This window comes from Neophocaena asiaeorientalis, unplaced genomic scaffold, assembly GCF_003031525.2.
Source record: "Neophocaena asiaeorientalis asiaeorientalis breed wild unplaced genomic scaffold, Neophocaena_asiaeorientalis_V1.1 scaffold182, whole genome shotgun sequence".
Classification (NCBI taxonomy): Eukaryota; Metazoa; Chordata; class Mammalia; order Artiodactyla; family Phocoenidae; genus Neophocaena; species Neophocaena asiaeorientalis.
In genome coordinates, this window is record NW_020174648.1 from 6,612,420 (window position 1) to 6,632,979 (window position 20,560).

Consider the following 20,560-nt stretch of genomic DNA (forward strand, 5'->3'; position numbering starts at 1 on the left):
ATCATCTCAAGAATATAATCCATCTAGCCACTCAATAGAAACTCCTGTTGAAACAGATTTAGCAGCCATATAAATTTTCCATACCACAGGAGTTCTTGCCTATTTGTAAATTTAATACAGCTGACATCTCTAATAAATCAAGGTCTGTAACAGCAAGCTTTCTATTCCCTCTAGAGTATTTCTGGTTTAGCATAGACAGTTACTGTGGCTTCACAGGAAAAAAAAAAAAAAAAACGGCAAATGCTCACAATTTGGAACTTGGAACAAAAGAAAAAATGGAAATTTTGCTATAATATAAATGAAACTCAGGGGGTGGGAAGCTAAAGAAATCTGTTCCAGGTATTTGTCTCATTCTCCTTCTAGCTCCTTTACTGACCCATGGTAGATATAAGAAATGGTTTCTATGGCACAAACAACTGACCTAAATGAACACACAAGAGTTAAGACAAATCAAAAAAACCTCATGCTACCTATAACAGATTAAAGTTGGCCCCAAATCCTTGACACATCTTCCATCAAGTGGTAAGGTATTTCCTCTCCCCTTGAATCTGGGCTGACCAGTCTTTGACCAATAGTGTATGGTGATGACTCTGTGATAGCTCTGGGCCTGGCCTTGAAGAGGACTGGCATCCTCTGCCCAGCCTCTTGGAGGCCTGAGCTGCCATTTCATAACTCTGACTACTATGATGGAGAGATCAGATAGAGAGTCCCTGAGACTCCAGAGAGGGAGAGGAGGCCTGCTGGGCCTATTCTTCTAGCCCTCCCTACCAAGGTGTCAGGAATGTGAGATCATCTTGGACACTCCTGACTGGTCCAGCCACCTGCTGAATACTACCAGGTGACCTGAGCTGTCACCACAGGGAGCAAGAAATTGCCTAGACAAGTCTTTCCTGAATTTCTGATTCACAACATCATGCGATATATAAAGTAGTTGCTGTTTTAAGTCACTAAGGTTTAGGATAGTTCATTACACAGCAATAGATAACTGGAATGCTATCTATCTTTCAATTTTTGCCTTGGTAGTAACTCAATCACTCATTCACAATTAGAACTACCAAATGGGTGACTCCTCTAAATTGGTGGGCAATATCCCCAGAAAATATTCATCATTCAACATCTGCTCAGAGGTCAACTGCTTTATCTCATGAAGAAATCTTCCAATCACTTATTCCTGAATTAAAAGTTCACTAAAAGCAGTGCTGTTACTGGCTATTGTATATTCTAGTTCACTCCAACTCTTATAAGTAAACAGAGTTAACACAATGTACTGGAGATAGCCTGGGCTTTGGAATCAGATAGGTAAATATTGGCTCTGCAGTTTATCCATTGTGTAATCTTGGGCTCAACAGTTTCCTCATCTATAAAATGTAGTATAATTACACCTATTAAAGGCAACATAGTCTACTAAGAATGTCAAGTGTAGTGAAAGACTGCCTAGGTCAACCTGTGTCTCCGTTTCTTTCTCTCTAAAGTGAGGATAATAACACTATCTACCCTAATGGGATTGTCATAAGGATTAGATGAGTTAACGGTGAGGCACATAGAACTGTGCCTAACTCATAGTAAACACTTAAAGACTCTGTGTCTCCGTTTCTTTCTCTCTAAAGTGAGGATAACACTATCTACCCTAATGGGATTGTCATAAGGATTAGATGAGTTAACGGTGAGGCACATAGAACTGTGCCTAACTCATAGTAAACACTTAAAGTCCGCTATTTTTAGTTACTACCATTACTACCTCATAGGATTATCTTGAGAATTTACTGCAATTATGTCTCTAAAGCACTTAGTATGGTTAATTCTGTCCCCTTCTTTTTGATCTTTTATCTCTGTAGTGAAAAGTGCAGGCTTTTAAAAGTATACACCAGCCTCTAACCAAGTGGGTTTAGGACTCTCAAGTATAGGAAGCCACATCTAAACTATGTCTAAAATCAATTTTGTTATACAAATTCCAAGCAGATTATCTGGTACCAAAAATTACTTAATGGAACAAAAATTTACTTAATGGAACAGATTCTCCTGTATGCTACCTACCATTTAAGATAAGTGATTTCATAGAACAGGGAACATTTTCCTATGAGATACATACTTTGACTTCCGGCATTATGGATTAATTGAGATTCTAAAATTCACAGTATATTAAATTGTGTTGTTGGTCATATGAGATACTGAACAAATCTCTCTCTTAACTGGGTGGTGAATTCTAGCTTCCTTAACAGGACTTACTGAGTAGACATGAAAAAAGCAAGCATTAGAAGTGTGTTTTTTTTTCCCTAAACTGCTCTGCCTTTGTAACTAAGCTTTGTTTTTAAAACTTCCACTATTTGAGCTAATGGACCTTTCTTAATTACGTTACTATGGGAGGTATTTATTATACAGATAATGGAGAAGATGTAAGATATTTATTTATCTTATATATGCACGCTCTGTGAACATAATGTATATTTCAGGTAATATTTGCCTTCTAAGTCATTGCTGTTCCTTACAATTGAGGGAAAAGATAGTCTGCCTACACAACAAAGCTGGATAGTCTGTACAGATATCTTGCAGGTTTTGGTATCACTGTTCCTATCAACAATTACATCCTTTGGAATGTAATTAAGTCAGGTTTGAAAGTACTCAAAATATCCAACCTTGGCTTGTCCTGAGCAAGAAAACATACTTAATGCAAAGTAAAAAGACTGGCCCTGGGAAAAGCACCACTTAAGAATAAGAGTGAAAACAGACACTAAAAAGCAAAGGAGGCAAAGCAACGTAAGACTGATAATTATCAAAGAAGTCATAATGCTTGGCAAACTCCATTGTTTTCAACAGATTCGAATTTAAATGACATCTATTACCAAGACCTCAAATGGTGGTGGATGCAGATGATTCACTGGGCTACCTAAATATGATTTCGTTCACAAGTCCTCTACCCCAGATTAATCAGAATCCCAAATTAACCAGAAAAGCAGCACTCCAAAATCTCAAGAACTCACTATTACTATAAGTGCTCTAAGACAAGGCAGATATCACCTAAGCAAATATTCTGGAACCTTCTAGATGAAGATTATCTATTACTTGGAGGGTGTAACATATAAAACCTACTAATATCCAACTTAGAAAAAAGGCAACTTTAAGAATAAAATGCCTACTGAAGTGGTGCCATATATGCTGCTAGATCACTCATCCAAACTTCGTATGTCTTGGTAGAGCTCACAACAAAGTAAGAATCAAATCCACTGTATTGTATCAGCATGGCCTAGAACACTTACCCCAGAAGTCCATGTATTGTTTCCAAATGGGGAGCAATTATATTCTCCTCTTGCAAGGAATTCTGTTTATTATCATCCTAACATTTTCCATTTTTTCCACATCTGGCATAAATAAGCTATTTGAACAGTAAGAATGAACATTCACAAATCAAATACATAATGGCCCATTACAGATTTAGAAGCATTACAAACAATAACAGAAATTGGAAGGTAGGTCTAAAAAGAACTTTAAATCTTCAGATGTTTCATTATGTTTTAAAACACTGACTTAAAAAAAAAAAAAAAGGAAGATTTTGGCTTTTTACTATTCCACATGGAACAGAGTGAGTTTACTTGAGGAAATGAAGATTTATGGTAAAGGAAATGGGTAGAGGTTTCTAATCTAGAAAAACAGTACTTTGGATAAGAATCAAACCACTTATTCATAACAGAAATTAAATTTTAATACTAGTGGGAATAACTTCATTCTTGCCATCATCATCATGTTAACTTAGAGAAATGGCAAAACACTTATAAAAACATTACTTTTCTTACAGTACTTTATGTAAACATGGTATTCATTTAACCCTACATTATTATACGTGGGAATTATTTTTAAAAATTACTTTCTTAAATCTGTAATTACCATCCTAAACTTTAATGCAGCTTTAAGGCAAGGACAAATCATAAGGCCTACTCTAAATGCTTTAAAGCAATGGGATTCAAGAAGGAGCACAAATGAGACAAGGATCTAGAAAAAGATGGCAACCTCTTTCAAGAAACTGATGCATATATGGCAGTATGAATTTAAAACCTCAACCAAACTATTATTATAAAGGCAAAATGGCAAGAGTGACAAATTGAGAGGCAGTGGTGTAATTGTTTCAAATCTAATTCTGAACTTGGCAAACTTTTGTTTTCAAGCTTTGCAGGCCATGTGGTCTCTGTCAAAGTACTCAACTTTGCCACTATTGCAGAAAGTAGCCATAAACAATACCAAAAGGAATAGGTGTGGATTTATTCCACTACCACTTTCTTTACAGTACAGGTGACCTCAGGATTTGGCCTGGAGGCTATGGTTTGCTGAACCTTGATCTAATTACTAAATCCTAGAGATATACTTTGCTAAGGGGCATCCTCTCAAATTAAGGGATTTACCCGGTTTAATGGCTAGTTGTCCCTTCTCTAAATCTCAGCAACCAAAATACTGAATGAGTAAGTATACAGATAAGGAGAACATTTGAGGAAGAGAAAAAAACCCACATCTGTTGCAGCTGAAAAAATAAAAACTTCCAAGATTCCAACTCCTTCCTGATTAAATGCCTTTCCACTATGACTTAGAAGACTTTTATCTTTGTTCAATTTAATTTCCTTTCCATTACCCATTGCTTTCATTTCTTTAAATTAGATCTTCCAGTCAAATAAAATATCATTTTTACCAGTTAAAACAAAATTAGTGTTAAGTAACAGCTAAAACTTTTCAAAAGTTATTTCTTGACTAAAGACTATTCAGCTATTAAGGATGATGTTCACTATTTCACTCTTCCATAAAACCACTTCCAACCAAGGCCTGATTTCAACTATGAAGTTAGTAGGAAAATGGTTTATTTCTATTGTCATGCCATCTTTGGAAAACCCTGTTTCAATGATGTAGAGGGAACTGGAAACATTGAAAAAAAACCCCAAAAAGTAACAACAAGAAAACTTCCCTTAACTGCTATCTCCCTTCTTTTCCAATTTTTATCCTTCAGGAACGAATTTATTTTTACACATTCAAGATTAGATTTGACCCTCTAGTATAACAGATAGGTTGGGGGTAGTCTGCAACTCACATAAAGTAAAATTCAACTCAGTTCAGAGGTAAATATGGTTCTGAGTAAAGAGAGAACGAGTCATTAGAAAGAGCCTTCTGCCTAAGTACAGTATTACTGTTCATGCCAATGCCATATTTTAAACTGGTATCAGAGTTCTGAGAGAGAATAAAAGGTACCTCTTAGAATGAAAGCAGATTAATATATTGTCATCTCTCTTCTTTTGCTGAGAATATTGGGTAGCTCCTTTGCTATTAAGTGCTACTCAATAAATGAAAACAGTCCCAGTGTTTGCTATTTCATGGCATTAAAGTACTTAATGATGATTTAGCTCTCACTGCTAATGCTGTTCCCTTCACAAGGTGACACGTGCAAGTTAAAATTTGGTAATGAGTTTTCAGCATTAGCTAAAGTCCATTTAGTACATCCTTAAGAGAGGTATCCTCTGTGCACACACCTATATAGCTATTCATTAAGGTAGATAGAACACTACTAACTCCTATGACCCTACAGTGATGTTAGCTAAGAACTAGGACAATGTCACAGTGAACCTGGATAAGAATCTTGGATAGTTATTTAGAGTAATATCTCTTCTAACTAAAATGGAGAAACTGCTTTCAGAAACGTAAATTTGTTTAAAAGTTAGGCTGGCTTGAATTTTCATGAATTTCACGGCTCTGCCCTAGGCCAGTTAAGAGGAGAGAACCAGCAAACACGATTGTGCTGATGTGGTCCTAGATGACCGAGAAGCACTCTATTCACAGTACAGATACAGCAAAAACCTATTAGCAGTGAATAAAAAGGGAGGGGGAACCCATCAAACACTCATAGCATTTCCACATCTATCAGACAGTCCCTACTTCATTTAAAATGTTTGTTGCTAACCCTGGATGGAGTACTGACAAATGCTGCAAAGTTTCTCTTTACAGAAATTACTGCACCTCACTTTTACAATTTGGTAATAGTTTAAATAGCTCTATTTTCTCAAATAACATCTAAGAAACTAACAAAGCAATAAAGAACTTTCCAGCATAATACTTCTGAAAAGTAGGATGGACTTAACAATTTTTGGTAGGCTTAAAAGCTCCATCTAAAGCAGCATATTCTGTACCTCTCACCTCCCTATTTAGTAATGGCAAAATCTGTCCACTGAAAGCATTGATTACCAGCTGAAATGTTTCCTTAAAGATTTCAGTCTAATTTCAACTCTACTTTTTCTATGCCACAGAGCATAGTTGGTCCCTAAGACGGCCCTAGGCGACAGTCTTCACCCTATCATGCTGTTGCCCGTCTAAAGAGGAGAATGCCATAGTCTATGTCTTCTGAAGACAAAATACGGCTTCAACATAATGTTTAAGGGTAGGCTCTAATCAAATGGTAGCATTGTTGCATTCCTATTGAAAGATGCATTGTTTTTCCAGAAGAAAAAATAACCGTTCATTAGTGATATGGTGCAGCTGTATATGTATGTACAGGTCTCAGATTGCTTAAGAATTACCCTTTGCATTCTAACTTCCTATTATCAAAGCAACGCCATTCTTTCCTACCCACTTTTTCACATACCCAAGCAGTCTCAGGAAGGGAGCACACTGCTAACGTTCTCACAAATGGCTCACCACCAGTTCAGGCATGATCAGCCCCTCTCCCAAATCTCTTTTACAATCATCTATGCCCCTGCACCAAAACAATTTCTTAAACCACTACATATTTAAATACTCTGTAAAAAATTAATGATCAATTAAGAGAAGCTAGAGATTTTTCTCTTTTCTATTTGCACTGTAACTTGTAAGCATCTACTTGCCTGCATCCCTTAATAATCCTCCTTCATTCTCTGCACGCAAGACAGGGCATCTAAAGCTCTACATGTTTGGTAAATTCTTTCTGACTCTCAGTGCTGGATTAAGAATCTCAGAAATACCCAGAATTACCAAAAAGGTCCCTTGAAGTTTTAAAAATCTTAGGAATGATTAAGTAACCAAACCTGATCAAAATCAATCCCTTGATCAATTTATTGCAACATGATTGTGCATGATGTTTTCTGGTAAATGCCCTGTAGTGTATTATTAAAAAGCAAAGCTCTTGGAGTCAGCAGCAATTTGCTGATGGTTGGTTTACGAATTACTAAGTTTGCAGACGCAAGACATGGATTTAGTGAGGTTCTTCTATTGGACTGAAAATATAAACTATCACATATGTAGAAGGAAATGGAACTGTAGTTGCAGTAAGAAGCATAATGTTGAATTTCTACAACCACAATATTGCGAAAAAATGTGTTTAAAATGTCATATAAAAGTTATCAAATATGGAGACCTGTGGATTTAAAAATACAATCCAGGCTCATTTCACTGTAAAGTGACATTTTTGATGCATAATATTGCTGTTATGTGAAGCTAGGAGCCGAAGAGGCTGGATGAAACTTTGGTAGTCAGCCTTACGCGTTAATTCATCTGGACTAGAGCCATTTCCTAACACCTGAAGATATATAAGCACTATGGCTTACAAATACCAATCAGGAAGTTGCAGTACGGCTGGCTCTGTGCTGTTCGATAATTGCAGAACAAAAACACTTCCTTCCCTGCTCTCCGCTTCCTCAATACAACACCCAGGCCCCCAAATGCAGAACTACACATTGCAAACACTTTGCTGCTCATTTTACTTCCAGGTGCCTAAAGTGCTTCAGGTGATGCTGCCCATTAGAATACTGCTCCAAGATGGCTGCATACATGAAACAACCAGGCAAAGTATCGGACGCCTTGTCAGGGCAAAGATTAATCTAACCTTTCAAAACAAAAAGAACCACTGGGATTCTTTTTTTTTTTTTCCCCCTTCTTGAGATAAGAAACTGCATGTTCTGGCAGGGAAGGAAGAAGAGAAATTCCCCCTCATCATCACCATCATGATTACTTCCTTCTCTCTTGTGGCTGGCTGGTTCAGATGACCAAGGCTCCTGCTTCATTTTTCAGATCTGGGCAATTACAGCCACCAGGGTGATATGGACCAAAGTACAGTGTTCAAACATGACTAGTAGATAAATGATCATTTATCATTGTTTTGTTAAAAAAATTTTTTTTTTTATAAAGTTAACAAACCAAGGCTGTTGATCCCTGAATTAGAAAGTTGATTTGCTTGATTATTTTCCAAAGTGTGAGGTGGGAAGAAAGAGGGGAAGAGCCTCTAGTGCTTTTGTGTATGTTGCTGATACAACATCTTGCTAACATCTTCTGATCTGGTGTTGTGGCATTTTGTGAATCTAAGTACCAGCCCATGGCCGTGATGCTGGTTACTTACGGCCCAAAGGGGAAGAGGGTCTGCCCCACCTCCTCGCTGTTTCAATCTGGCCCAGTAGTGGACACAGAGCCCTGGGCAGTTTCCCCAGAAGCAACTGTCTCTTCTTGTGAAGGTGACTCTTCCTCGGCTTGTCCCCGAGATGTGACAGTTGTTTCAGGGGAGATGCTATGAGGCCCCTCCAGGGGTATACAGCCAGGGTGGTTTTTGCGAAAGTGCTGATTCAAGATGGCCTGGAAGGGGAAACTTTTGCCACAAACGTGACAGTGAAAGGGCTTGTTGCCTGTGTGCTTGCGGATGTGATACTCCAGCTGATCTTTCCGGGTATATTTCTTGCCACACATGCGGCAGACGAATGGTGTAATCCCCATGTGCAGGCGCATGTGGCGGTCCAGGCTCCCCTTCTGGTTGAAAGATTTGGCGCAGTAGATACAGGTGAGACGGGGGTTATACCGGAACCACCGCTCAGATACTTCCTGCTCTCGGAGATACTCCACATAGCCACTTACTCCCATCATTGCTGACTCGTCTACCTGTACCAGGTGAGGACAATAAGAAAGAATATATATTATTACGTATATAGAGTAAAAGACATCAAATCTATTTTTACCTCTGTTACTTAGCTATATGCTTATTTTTTGTAGCGATCCAAATAGGAAATTAATTACTACGAAAAAGTAAAGATGTTAAGATAGAAATTAAAAAAAAAAATCGAGGCCACTTTATTCCATTACCATAAAAGAACAGGACAGCTGAGTTACTTTCTTGCTGAAAAACTGCATGCTTATTAAACCCCTGCTGAATGTTTAATTTATGGTGATAGGAGAATCTAAGTCCACTAATACCATTCATTTGGACTCTAATTTGCAATTATACTCTAGACAATCAGGTAGGTACTTAGGCAATGTTGGCAACTTAGGCAACTTTCTGTGATGATGGAAATACTTGATAATCCACACCACCTAATACAGTTGCCACCAGGCACATGTGGCTATTAAGCATGTGTAATATGCTAGTGTGACTGAGGAACCGAATTTTTCATTTTAATTGCTTTCAGTTAACTAAAATTTAAATTTAAATAGCCACATGTGACATGGCTAATGGCTACTATATCGGATAGTACAGAATACATTATGGCAAGCACATTGTAAATCATATTTATGGCATTATCATTAATACTAAAATTTAACCCAACAGTAACTAGCTTTATAAAAATGTATATAATTTGTAGGTGACAGTATTCCTTTTTACCCCAAAATATTTTAGTACCACACCAACATATTTTCTTCATTCTAAAGACTAATAAAAGTTTAACTGACCTCAGAGAAAACTGGCAAAAGAGCTGGGAAAGGAAACTAGGCTGAGATATGAATTTACTAACTTGGTTATTCCCTCCTATAACCTCTTCACAATTTGATACTCAGTAAGTATTTACTGAGTGACTATTGTCCACCAAATACAATGACAGGTGCCACAGAGAAAGAAGTACAAGACTTGGTTTCTGGGACCTCCCTGCTGGCGCCGTGGATAAGACCCCGTGCTCCCAATGCAGGGGGCCCGGGTTCAATCCCTGGTCAGGGAACTAGATCCAACACACATGCTGCAATTAAGAGTTTGCATGCCACAACTAAGGAGCCAGCCTGCTGCAACTAAGGAGCCCCCAAGCCACAGCTAAGTAGCTCTGGAGCTGAAACTAAGACCTGGCACAACCAAAATAAATAAATAAGTAAATAAGTATTAAAAAAAAAAAGTCACCAAAAAAAAAAAAAAAAAGACTTGGTTTCTGATTTTGCCCTCTGAACAAAAAGATGAAACTTCTGAACAAAAAGCAGACAAAACAAAGAGAAGTAGGAGAAATACATATTCCTAATGATGTTGCTAATTCACTTTTCAAACTGTTTATAGTAAAGGTAAGTGTCCTTAAAATACACTGCACAGAAGTTTTATCATCTAATTTTACATACCTATTATTTGTAGTGGTTTGATTTAAACAGATTATTAAAAGTAAAGAGAGGGCTTCCCTGGTGGCACAGTGGTTAAAAATCCGCCTGCCAATGCAGGGGACACAGGTTCGAGCCCTGGTCCGGGAAGATCCCACATGCCGCAGAGCAACTAAGCCTGTGCACCACTACTGTGCTCTAGAGCCTGCGGGCCACAACTACTGAGCCTGCACTCTAGAGCCCGCACACCGCAACTATTGAAGCCTACGCGCCTAGAGCCCGTGCTCACAACAAGAGAAGCCACTGCAATGAGAAGCCTGCGCACCGCAATGAAGAGTAGCCCCCACTTGACGCAATTAAAGAAAGCCCACATGCAGCAATGAAGACCCAATGCAGCCAAAAATAAATAAAGAGAATAATCTGTGAGTTATATTTCTCCAATTTCTCTTAGTTTATAAAGTATCTCCCCACTAAGTTAAATTTCTTGCATTGAAATAAAATTACTCAAGACATAAAAAAAGCAATTATTATAAAAGTAGCATTAAAACTCTGCTATTGTTACTTAGATTACTAACCCTTTACATCATTGCAAAATAAATGCTTTCTTTTTCTGATTTAATTTCTTTTTTAATGAAGGGAAAATGATATACAGTTTAAAACTTTTTATTAAGTTTTAGACACAACAGTGTGTTGACTCCTCATCACCCAACAATTATCAACACATGAACAATTTTGTCTTTTCTTTACCCTCACCTACTTCTCTCCTTTTTCATATTATTTTTGAAGAAAATCCCAGACATAATTTCATACATAAATATTCTAGTATGCATTTCTAAGAGACGAGGATTCTTTTTTCTTAATCAAAATACCACTATCACACCTAAAAAAACCACAATAATTCCTTAATATCAATTAGCTAAGACCTTAATTTTGTTTTACTTAATCTGAACATGAACAGTCTAAATAGTCAAAATATTTAACATATGAAATAAACATGGTTTCCTCCTACCTGAACGCTGGGAGGGAGAGAGAACAACATATTCCTTTGAATAAATAATTTAAAAATCTTGAATTTATAAATCCTTTGCATTCAAAATTCTATATTAAAATATCACCATTCATAAATTTCTGATTTATTTAGCCTGCTGACTTCTAAAGTCCTTGTGTGCATGGGTGTATATAGCACATATATGTTTTTTATGTATAATGTTTTGAGTAAAAAGCTTATATACACATACACACACACACAAAAAAAATATATAGGGGCTTCCCTGGTGGTCCAGTGGTTAAGATTCTGCACTTCCACTGCAGGAGGCATGGGTTCAAGCCCTGGTAAGGGAACTAAGATCCTACATGATGTGCGGCGTGGCCAAAAAAAGAAAAAAACAAAAACAAAAATACACACACACACACACAAATATATATGAGCATTTTATTTATTTATTTATTTTTTGCCCACACAGCATGTGGGATCTTAGTTCCCTGACCAGGGATGGAACCTGTGCCCCCTGCATTGGAAGCACAAAGCCTTAACCACTGGACCTCTAGGGAAGTCCCTATATAAGCATTTTAAATATATAGGAGGGCTTCCCTGGTGGCGCAGTGGTTGAGAGTCCGCTTGCCAATGCAGGGGACGAGAAAATTCCATACGTGTAGCAGAGATAAAGTACAATGCAAAGAGGAGAATATGTAAAAGTTGACTCTGGATTAAATGGAGAAAAATGAATCTAATTAGCAAATAATCTTATACCCTTTTCTTGATTATCTAAAAGTGTGTGTTGTCTCCTTTCACATGTTAGCTGATAATGCTCTTCAGTATTTCCAACAGAATAGAGGTGGTTCTCAGCAGGTTTGGGAAGCAGTATGAGGTCAAGCATTGAATGGTAAGGCTTTAGATGATTTCTGATTTATTTCATATAACATTTGTTTCTGCTCCAATTCCCTGGATAATCAAAACTGAACTCACATAAAGAATGAGGGATTGGGACCTCCCTGGTGGCGCAGCGGTTAAGAATCCACCAGCTAATACAGGGGACATGGGTTCGATCCCTGGTCCGGAAAGATCCTACATGCTGTGGAGCAACTAAGCCCTTGCACCACAACTACTGAGCCTGTGCTCTAGAGCCCGCAAACCACAACTACTGAGCCTGTGTGCTGCAACTCCTGAAGCCCGTGCGCCTAGAGCCTGTGCTCCGCAACGAGAAGCCACCGAAATAAGACGCCTGTACACCACAAGGAAGAGTAGCCCCCACTCGCCACAGCTAGAGAGAGCCTGCGCGCAGCAACGATGACCCAACACAACCAAAAAAAAAAAATAATGATGAGGGATTATCCCACTAAAAGGTCCTGGGTGACCATGGGCAGAGCATAGAATAACTTCTCTGAGGTTTAGTTTCCCCATCCATAAAATAAAAATGTTAAAATATGTTTTGCCAATTCCACTGGATTCTCATGGGAATCAAATATGATAATAATACCTTGAGATATCCCTGAATGCCTGATGTTATACTTTACGGAAATTAAGGGTGCTGGAACCTGGGTTCAAACCTGCATCCTACTTACTGTTCGACTTTGAGCAAGTTATTTAACTACTCTGTGCATCAGTTTCTTCATCTGTAAAACGAATATAATTAGCATCTACCTTATAGGTTGCTATGAGCATTGAATGAAAGTGCTTAATGTAGCTCAATAAATGTTAGCTATTATTAAACATTACAAAAATTCACAATATTATTCATAATCTTGAGGATACCTATTCCCTAAAAAAAACTGCCTAACTTTAAGGAAAACAATGTCATAGCAGTATTATCCACAAACAGAAAGTGAATGTATTTTAGTTATCTGTCATGAACCATAATCAGAAAACTCACACATTATGATCAATTTCACCTAAAAATTATTGCAATAAAATTGCAATAGGGCTTCCCTGGTGGCGCAGTGGTTGAGAGTCTGCCTGCCGATGCAGGGGACACAGGTTCGTGCCCCGGTCTGGGAAGACCCCACATGCTGCAGAGCGGCTGGGCCCGTGAGCCATGGCCGCTGAGCCTGCGCGTCCCGAGCCTGTGCTCCGCAACGGGAGAGGCCACAACAGTGAGAGGCATGCATAGCGCAACAAAAAATAAAATAAAATAAATTGCAATAAAAGAGCAAATAAATGAGCATAAAATGTAGATTAGGTCCTTGTCAAAGGTAACAATGTATCTTTGGTAGTTTTATTCCTTTATACTCTAAAAGAAGCAAGGACAAAAATGGCTGCCTCCTGGTTCTCTCTGTCAGGAAGAAGTGGATCATTTCACTTCTCCCAGTTGGCAATTCCCTACTAGATTGTAAACTCTGTAAGCACAGGGATAATTCTATATTGCCGAATATGCCAGGACTTGACAGTGCCTGATATGTAGCTGGTGTTCAAAAACTATTTTTTAAATGAATTATTCCATACAATGAGTAAATTCCATATAAATGAATGCTTCCTGTATTTTCTAAAACAAATACCAGTCTAGATTCTTGACATGGCCTTCACTGCTGTCCACAATCCTAATCTTCAGTTACTAATCAGAGACTAAAATCTGAAGGGACTTATCTGATTGGTGCACTAATTTTATTTAAATACTCCCAAACTGAGGACTTCACAGGGAACTAAATAACTCCTTATTTAGTAGTTGTCTCTTTACTGGGCACCTACTCAGTAATCTTAGCTACTCAGAACTACTTAGAGGTAAAACAACTCCCATTTAGTGGGCACCTGATAAGACAATGTCAGATACTAAGATTAGAAAATGTGGGCTCTGCTGTCAAGGAGATTTCAATCTAGAAGGAGACAAATTAATGTAAATAAGAAAAGAATAATTTATATGAGTCAGTAGAGAATTAGGAAAAAATTATATGGTACCATGTATAAATGCTACAGTGGTTTAAGAAGGGGAGATCAAAGAGGACTAGGCTAGTTAGGACAGATGGAACTAGGAGTTAGGCCTTGCGTGGAGTCAGACACCTGGAAAGAACAGAGTATTCCAGACTCAAGGTGCAGAGACAGAAGTCTGATGGAGTTCTGAGGTACAAAGTCTGCCTGTTTGGGACAGTTAATGCTGATGAATGGTGGGAAAAGCTGGGTTAGAAAGATTATAAATTACTTGGAAAATTAGACCAAGTATTTTAACCTTCATGTGGTAGAAAAAGGAAAAAGCCATAGAATATTTCGAATAAAGGAGTGACCTTAAGTATTCTGTTCCAGTTAAATCACCCTTATAATCAAGAAGCTCCTCAAGCCTACCAAAATTTGTTTTTACTACAACGTAAGTCCATGTCCTGTTTTGGTTCTATGTGGTGGGAAAAAAATAACTGGTGAGTAGACTCGTCATAATAAACTTTCCATGTTAAGACAGCGGTCCCCAACCTTTTTGGCACCAGGGACCGTTTCATGGAAGACAGTTTTTCCACTGACAATGGGGAGCCGCCACTGGTCCGAGGCCTGGGGGTTGGGGACCCCTGTGTTAAGGCATATATTAACTCATCTCTTAATAGCAATTCCAGACAATACTACTTATCTCCTATTTCTTTACAGCCTGTACCTTCTGCTTCAGTCAGGTAAACAACCTTGTAGAATTCCAGTTTTTGTCCCTATCCTAACTATATGTGGAATAAGTCATCTCTTTCTAACTACTTTAAAAACCACACTTAAACTCCCCTGAGTAACACTTTCCTTAAGTGGATATTGATTCCTGTAACTGCCTTTTAAGCACTCCTACTCCCACAACACAGTTACTTAAGTCTATATAGCCTTATCTATATGTGCTTTGTGTATTTGTCTTATCTATCTTATGCCCACATTAAGTTGTAAGGTCTGTCTCATTGCTGTATTTATTTTCACAATAGTTACCGTCACATAGGTCACAGAGTTATCACATTTTATTTGAGAGATGAAGAGAAGGGCCCTAATAATATGAGTAAACTTACTTTTCCTCCAAGCTCCTAACACTTTCTCTCACACCTTATTAAAATTAAAAAATTCTCCTATAATGGTTGCAGTTCCTTTTCTGATACCAAACAGCATGATAATATACAAGTAAATACAGTTTATAACAATGTCTTACTGCTGTTACTATACTATATACACAATAAACATCTAGTGGTTTAGATAAAAATTAAACAAGATACTATCAGTATAGTGCAGAAGATAAAAAATTAGCTACGCAATCTTAATCCACCAGTGTTTCCTTTTAAAGGGCCACAGTGTTTACAATTTATTGTGTTCTACTTGGTGAGTTCACCAACTTTTTAAAAATCAATCTTCAATGATAGACACCTGTGAGAAAAAATAAACAAAAATATCAACCAACTACATACTTATATTACTTGCTAAAAAGAGTTGCAAATAAAATAGAAGACATCATTCCTATCCTTTCTAGAACATTTTAGTCTTAACAGGACATTTAGGAAGAAAATAAATGAAAGGATACAAGCATACTAAAAAGCGAACAGGACACAAAAATGCATAAGCAACTCATTTACAAATCTACAATACTATATAAACTAATAATTATGTAGTCTTATATCCACACATGTACAAAATCAAACTCTCTCCATCCCAGGTCCTACATTAGCTGCATGTAGTTTTCAGAGGTTATTTTTATTACTCTTAGGACTATAGACTGGCTCCTGTAATCAGGAAAGAGTTTCACAATCTTATCCTTTTCTACTTCCCCAAATCTGCTGACACCAAAAGTGTATTTCCTGCATGCTCACAAGCAAGAATAAAGAGAAAAGTAATCATATACAGTATTTATTAAACAAGGCCAATGTTACCTCTCCTACATCTTTCCTTTCTTATTCATTATACTATGTTCACACACAGTGGCAATTTCTTCAACCACTGCAGCAGTTCTAAATCCACAACTACATACCTGGGAGCTGGGTTGCTTAGGCTCATCCATTCTCCCAGGAGACTCACTTCTGGCTCTGTGTCTCTCCGTCAAGGGAACAACACTGCCGGAGGGGCTAAATCTGTCGGAAGAAGAGCACAAAGGGGACTAATACAAAAGTAGTGTCAAAAGTAGTGTCAAAATGGTGATGTCTGCCTCCTTTATCCCATAGTCTAGGAAGGCGGAACAAACTGAACAACAGATTTCTAAGAAGTCCTTTCATGGAGCCAATACAGAATCATACATGAAATAAGAAAAGCTTGCCCTAGTAAATTTAAGAAATACAAAATGATGCAGCCAATATGACCTGGTGAAGCTAAGGCTAAATGTAAACTTCTATCCTTATATAAGTACCAGAAGACCAAAAAAGAATAAATTAAAACTGGGTCTGTAATTTTGTTTCTTCTATATAACTTTTAGGTTCTTGGTTGATCCTTTCCCCAAGCCCCATGATAATTTTTTATATATTTCAGACTGTTGACGTAGATCATGAAGATCAAAAATCTTTGCATTTAACCTATTATTTCTGATACAGTTCTAAGATGGGGGGGACAAGAATGCTAACATAGGGTGACAGTAAGTACTATGCTCAAGAATATTTTAACTATTAAGGACACAAGAAGGAAAATACTCTAATCAAGACCAACTTAAATGGATATAGTATATACTCTCTGAATTTCTGCGACACACTTGTCTCTCAAGACCAGATGCGAACCAAAATCATAGCTTATTTAGTTATCACTGTTCATACAATTTTAAATTTTTAAGAAAGGAAAAGAATATTACCCATCTTAGTTGGTAATATTTCTTTCAATTGAGACTTTCTTCCAATTTACTTAGATTAAAATTATTGTTATTTCCCCACAAAGAAATGTTCTAACGACTGCAATGCATTAGAAAGCGAAAAATGGGGCATGGGGCATAGGGCATAGTAGCACTGGTGAAAAAAAGAAACTGTCAGGTTTGTGGTAGCAGCTGTCCTCAATGACAAAACAGAAAAAATATCATCAAATGACAAGTGAAAAAAAAGGAATGAAAAACACCCAAAAACACCCAAAAAGCTTTTCTTTGGAATTACACTAAAAAGAACAATCACTGCTGGTACCATATTTCGTCTAATTTGGTAGATGGGGGCAAAGAAAGGTAAACAGTGCTACAAAGGAATGTGAAACTTCCAGAGGCCACCTACCTGTGTGAGAACATACCAAGGAAGGGCAGTGCTGTCAGATTCCCAGCTGATGACCAGCTCTCTTCCTGGAATTCCGAAGAAACCCTGGCAATTACTGATCCTAGTGTGACTGCAGATGCTATTCTGATTCATGAAGTGTCTAATTTTACCATAATTCTTACAACACTGTGAATACTTCAGGACTAGGAGCTTCCTGCTTTAAAAAAATTAGACTGCAAGTCTTTTGGCACACTTCCAGTTTCCTCAACATAAACTTTGACTAAGAACATCAAGTAAGGAAGATACTCTTTGTATCACACAGAGGGCCTGCTTTAATTATGTCTGCACAACAGCCATTAGATGGGCAAACAAAACTTACCTGTCAATTTCACTGCTTGTTGGCCTAGCCACCTTGGCTCCTGAAGATCCTAACATGTAATTTTCCTGTCCTACAGAACCATGGCCTGTGGTGTCAATCACCATGGCTGTGACTTCCTCTGCACTACTCCCATCTTCTCCGGAAGGCTGATTCTCAGGCCCAAGCCACTCTTCTAGATTTTCAGTTTTGATGTGTACTGCTCCAAGAACTCTAACTTCATCATCACTCCGGGCCCCTCGGTCTGCTACTCCTGTCTCCACGTACCACTGTCCTGCTCGGTTGATCCGAAGAATGGGCTCCCGGCTCTCTACATCAGAACTCTGTTCAATTATCTGAGGGCTGGTGGACTCCTCAGGAGGACTGAGCTCCCTGATATCCAGCACAGCACTAACCTGACCTCGCCGGTTTCCCTTTGGGGTATTATGTCGGGGGCTAAGGGAGCGGTTCAGATTTGGTGTAACTCTGTGAGACTCTGGAGGTCCCTCTGGGTGCTTTGTCCTTGTTTGACTTAATTCAGCTTCAACCTCAGCCACATTGATTTTGAAATGAATGCCCTCCAGGATCTGTGTACATTTGTCTATAATATGCTGCATCTGCAGAAAACTGGCAGCTGTCAGGTAGCTGATGATATCTGCCAGTTGCAGGCATATCCGCCCCGTATAACAGAAAGAAAGGAGCTGTTCAAAAACAGTAGGGTTCTTTATGACTGAAATGGAGACAGTACTCATCTCATTCAAGGACATGTGATCTCGGAAATAGGGGGAGCTGGCAGCCAGTACCACTTTGTGAGCCCGAAAAGCTTGTCCTTGCACGTTGACCACGATGTCACAGAGACGGCCCTGCATGCGCAGCTGGTTTAGATGGCTCAGGACAGAGTTGCTGAAGTCAGGGATCTCCAGTTGTATGTTCCCACTCTTCTCCATGGTCATGCCTGAGGGTGTAGGCAGGCATTCAACCCTGCTGAAAGAGGAAAGGAACTGTCATTAATAATTATAACCAGTCCCCTCAGGCTTTCCAATTCACACCTATCTAAAAATATTATCTGGTAAAATTTCAAAATCTCCAAATAAATAGAGATACTTTCCTTATGTTTAAACATGGAAAAGAAATACCAACAGGTTTAGTAGTTTAGGTTTCACAGCAAGGCACCATTAAAACCAAAAAGTGATTGTTAGACTTCTAAAAATTCAAGGTATGCCCACATTTTCCTTATTAACAAGCTATATAACATCAAAACTGAAGTTCAACACAATAGAGGGGGTAAAAAAAAGCAGTGTGACAATTTTTATTTACTAAGTGTTCATCATAAGGTATTTGCACACAATATAAAATGCGGTGACAAGTTTTCTTTGGAGAAGGAAAGCAGCTTTTAGAATAAATGTAATTATACACAGGTGGGCTGATTAGATACCCTTAATATTTTACTACTTGATGCATGAGTTATGTTCATTATTTTATAAAGTGACTAATATCCCTCCTGAATATAAGTCATTATTTCTAAGCTGAAGGGTCAGAGCTCCCCACAGAAAGGCTTTGGGTTTAGGACTTGGAGGTAAACTCTAGGTTACGAAAAACTCCAAGTTGTGTAGAGAACTTGAAGAAGTTCACTCTCAGGATTAGGTAAAGGTAGATAAGCCTGCCTCTATCTAAATTCAAAGTTGGAAATTTCAGGGTGGTAATGATACTTTGATTCTGAAATTTAGTTCCCCAAAGCTGGTGAAAAACAGAGCATTTACCAAGTATGGTCAATATTTTTACATTAAAAGATTTTTGAAAAGTTGCTGCAACACTAAGCCTGTAACTGCATCCAATAGTCTTCACTGGTTGAGAGTAGTCTGTATAAATCCCATTAGAAAGACACTGACTTGAGCATACCTAAGACCTGAAACTTCAGGAACTTATCTGGACAAGCTCACAGAATTGCCCTGCATTTACCACACACTTATCAGTAAATAGGGAAGTGTATACACTGCTTTCAAGAACCAACTTTAGCCAATCTGACCTTTTTCCAAAGCGTTTTTGTTTGTTTTGAAACTTTTAATCCAATAAGAGCCTCTGTCGATGCCATCATGAATTCAGATGTTTATTTTGGAGCCTACACCAGCGCCTTTTTTGTTTGCTCTTCCCGGCAATTCCCCAGTGAGGAGGAAGCCCCTGGAGTAAGGTCTTTCTCTACCGTCGGCACTGGAGGGGTGAGAGCTGTAAGAGGGAGAATCGGGAACTGCATGGGGTTGGCCACTCCGGTACTTGAGTGGCTTTCGTCCGCGTTAGGAAGCATGGGGAACGGGGAAAAAGCAGAGGGGCGAAATGTCACCGAGGAGCGGGGGCGGAGAGGGGAGCAAGGCGTGCGGCCGGGAAGCGAGCAATCAGGTGAGGGTAGAGGACCGGGAAGGGGGCGGCGCCCCGGGACCCTGTCCAGGCGGTAGGCGTAAGCGGGCGGGGAGCTGCCTAGAGGTGGGTGTGTGTATCTGGGTGTGTCCGGGCTGCCGTTGGGGAGGGGGCTGCCCATCCCGGGGTCCTGAGGGAGGGGCCCACGAGGGGGCGGGTCCGGCAGCTCAGCCCGGCCCGGGGCCAAGCGGGTGGAAGGTCTCCGGGTGCCTTGAGGCGGGGTGGAGGGAGGTGGCTGAGCGCCCCAGGAGCAGGCTGCGGCGGAGACCGGGCGAGGCGGCCCCAGTGCAGGGCAGCGGGACTGCTGTGCGGGGCCCGAGCCCAGTCAAGGAGCAGCACCTACCTCCGGGGGTGGAAATGGGCCGGAATGGGCCGGAACACCGTCCCGGAAGTGAAACCCCCCACCCCCTCCCCCGGAGCGGGCGACGTGCCGGAAGG

General features: G+C 39.2%; 1 protein-coding gene across 4 annotated transcripts; it reads right to left on the minus strand.

The window, feature by feature from the left end:
• Positions 1 to 1,583: 1,583 nt before the first annotated feature.
• Positions 1,584 to 20,488, minus strand: ZBTB37 (zinc finger and BTB domain containing 37). Of its 4 annotated transcripts, none has more exons than XM_024758809.1 (4): positions 20,466 to 20,488; positions 17,735 to 18,694; positions 16,170 to 16,269; positions 1,584 to 8,862 (listed from the first exon to the last, which is right to left on the minus strand). In XM_024758809.1, exons 2-4 carry the CDS (start codon positions 18,661 to 18,663, stop codon positions 8,374 to 8,376), a joined length of 1,518 nt encoding a protein of 505 aa, XP_024614577.1. In that variant the 5' UTR covers positions 18,664 to 18,694; positions 20,466 to 20,488; the 3' UTR covers positions 1,584 to 8,373. The 4 variants fall into 4 exon arrangements, with proteins under 4 accessions (XP_024614577.1, XP_024614576.1, XP_024614575.1 ...); XM_024758808.1 differs by lacking the exon at positions 20,466 to 20,488 and adding an exon at positions 19,737 to 19,873 and having other exon boundaries at positions 17,735 to 18,691; XM_024758807.1 differs by lacking the exon at positions 20,466 to 20,488 and adding an exon at positions 19,737 to 19,870.
• Between the last annotated feature and the right edge of the window lie 72 nt (positions 20,489 to 20,560).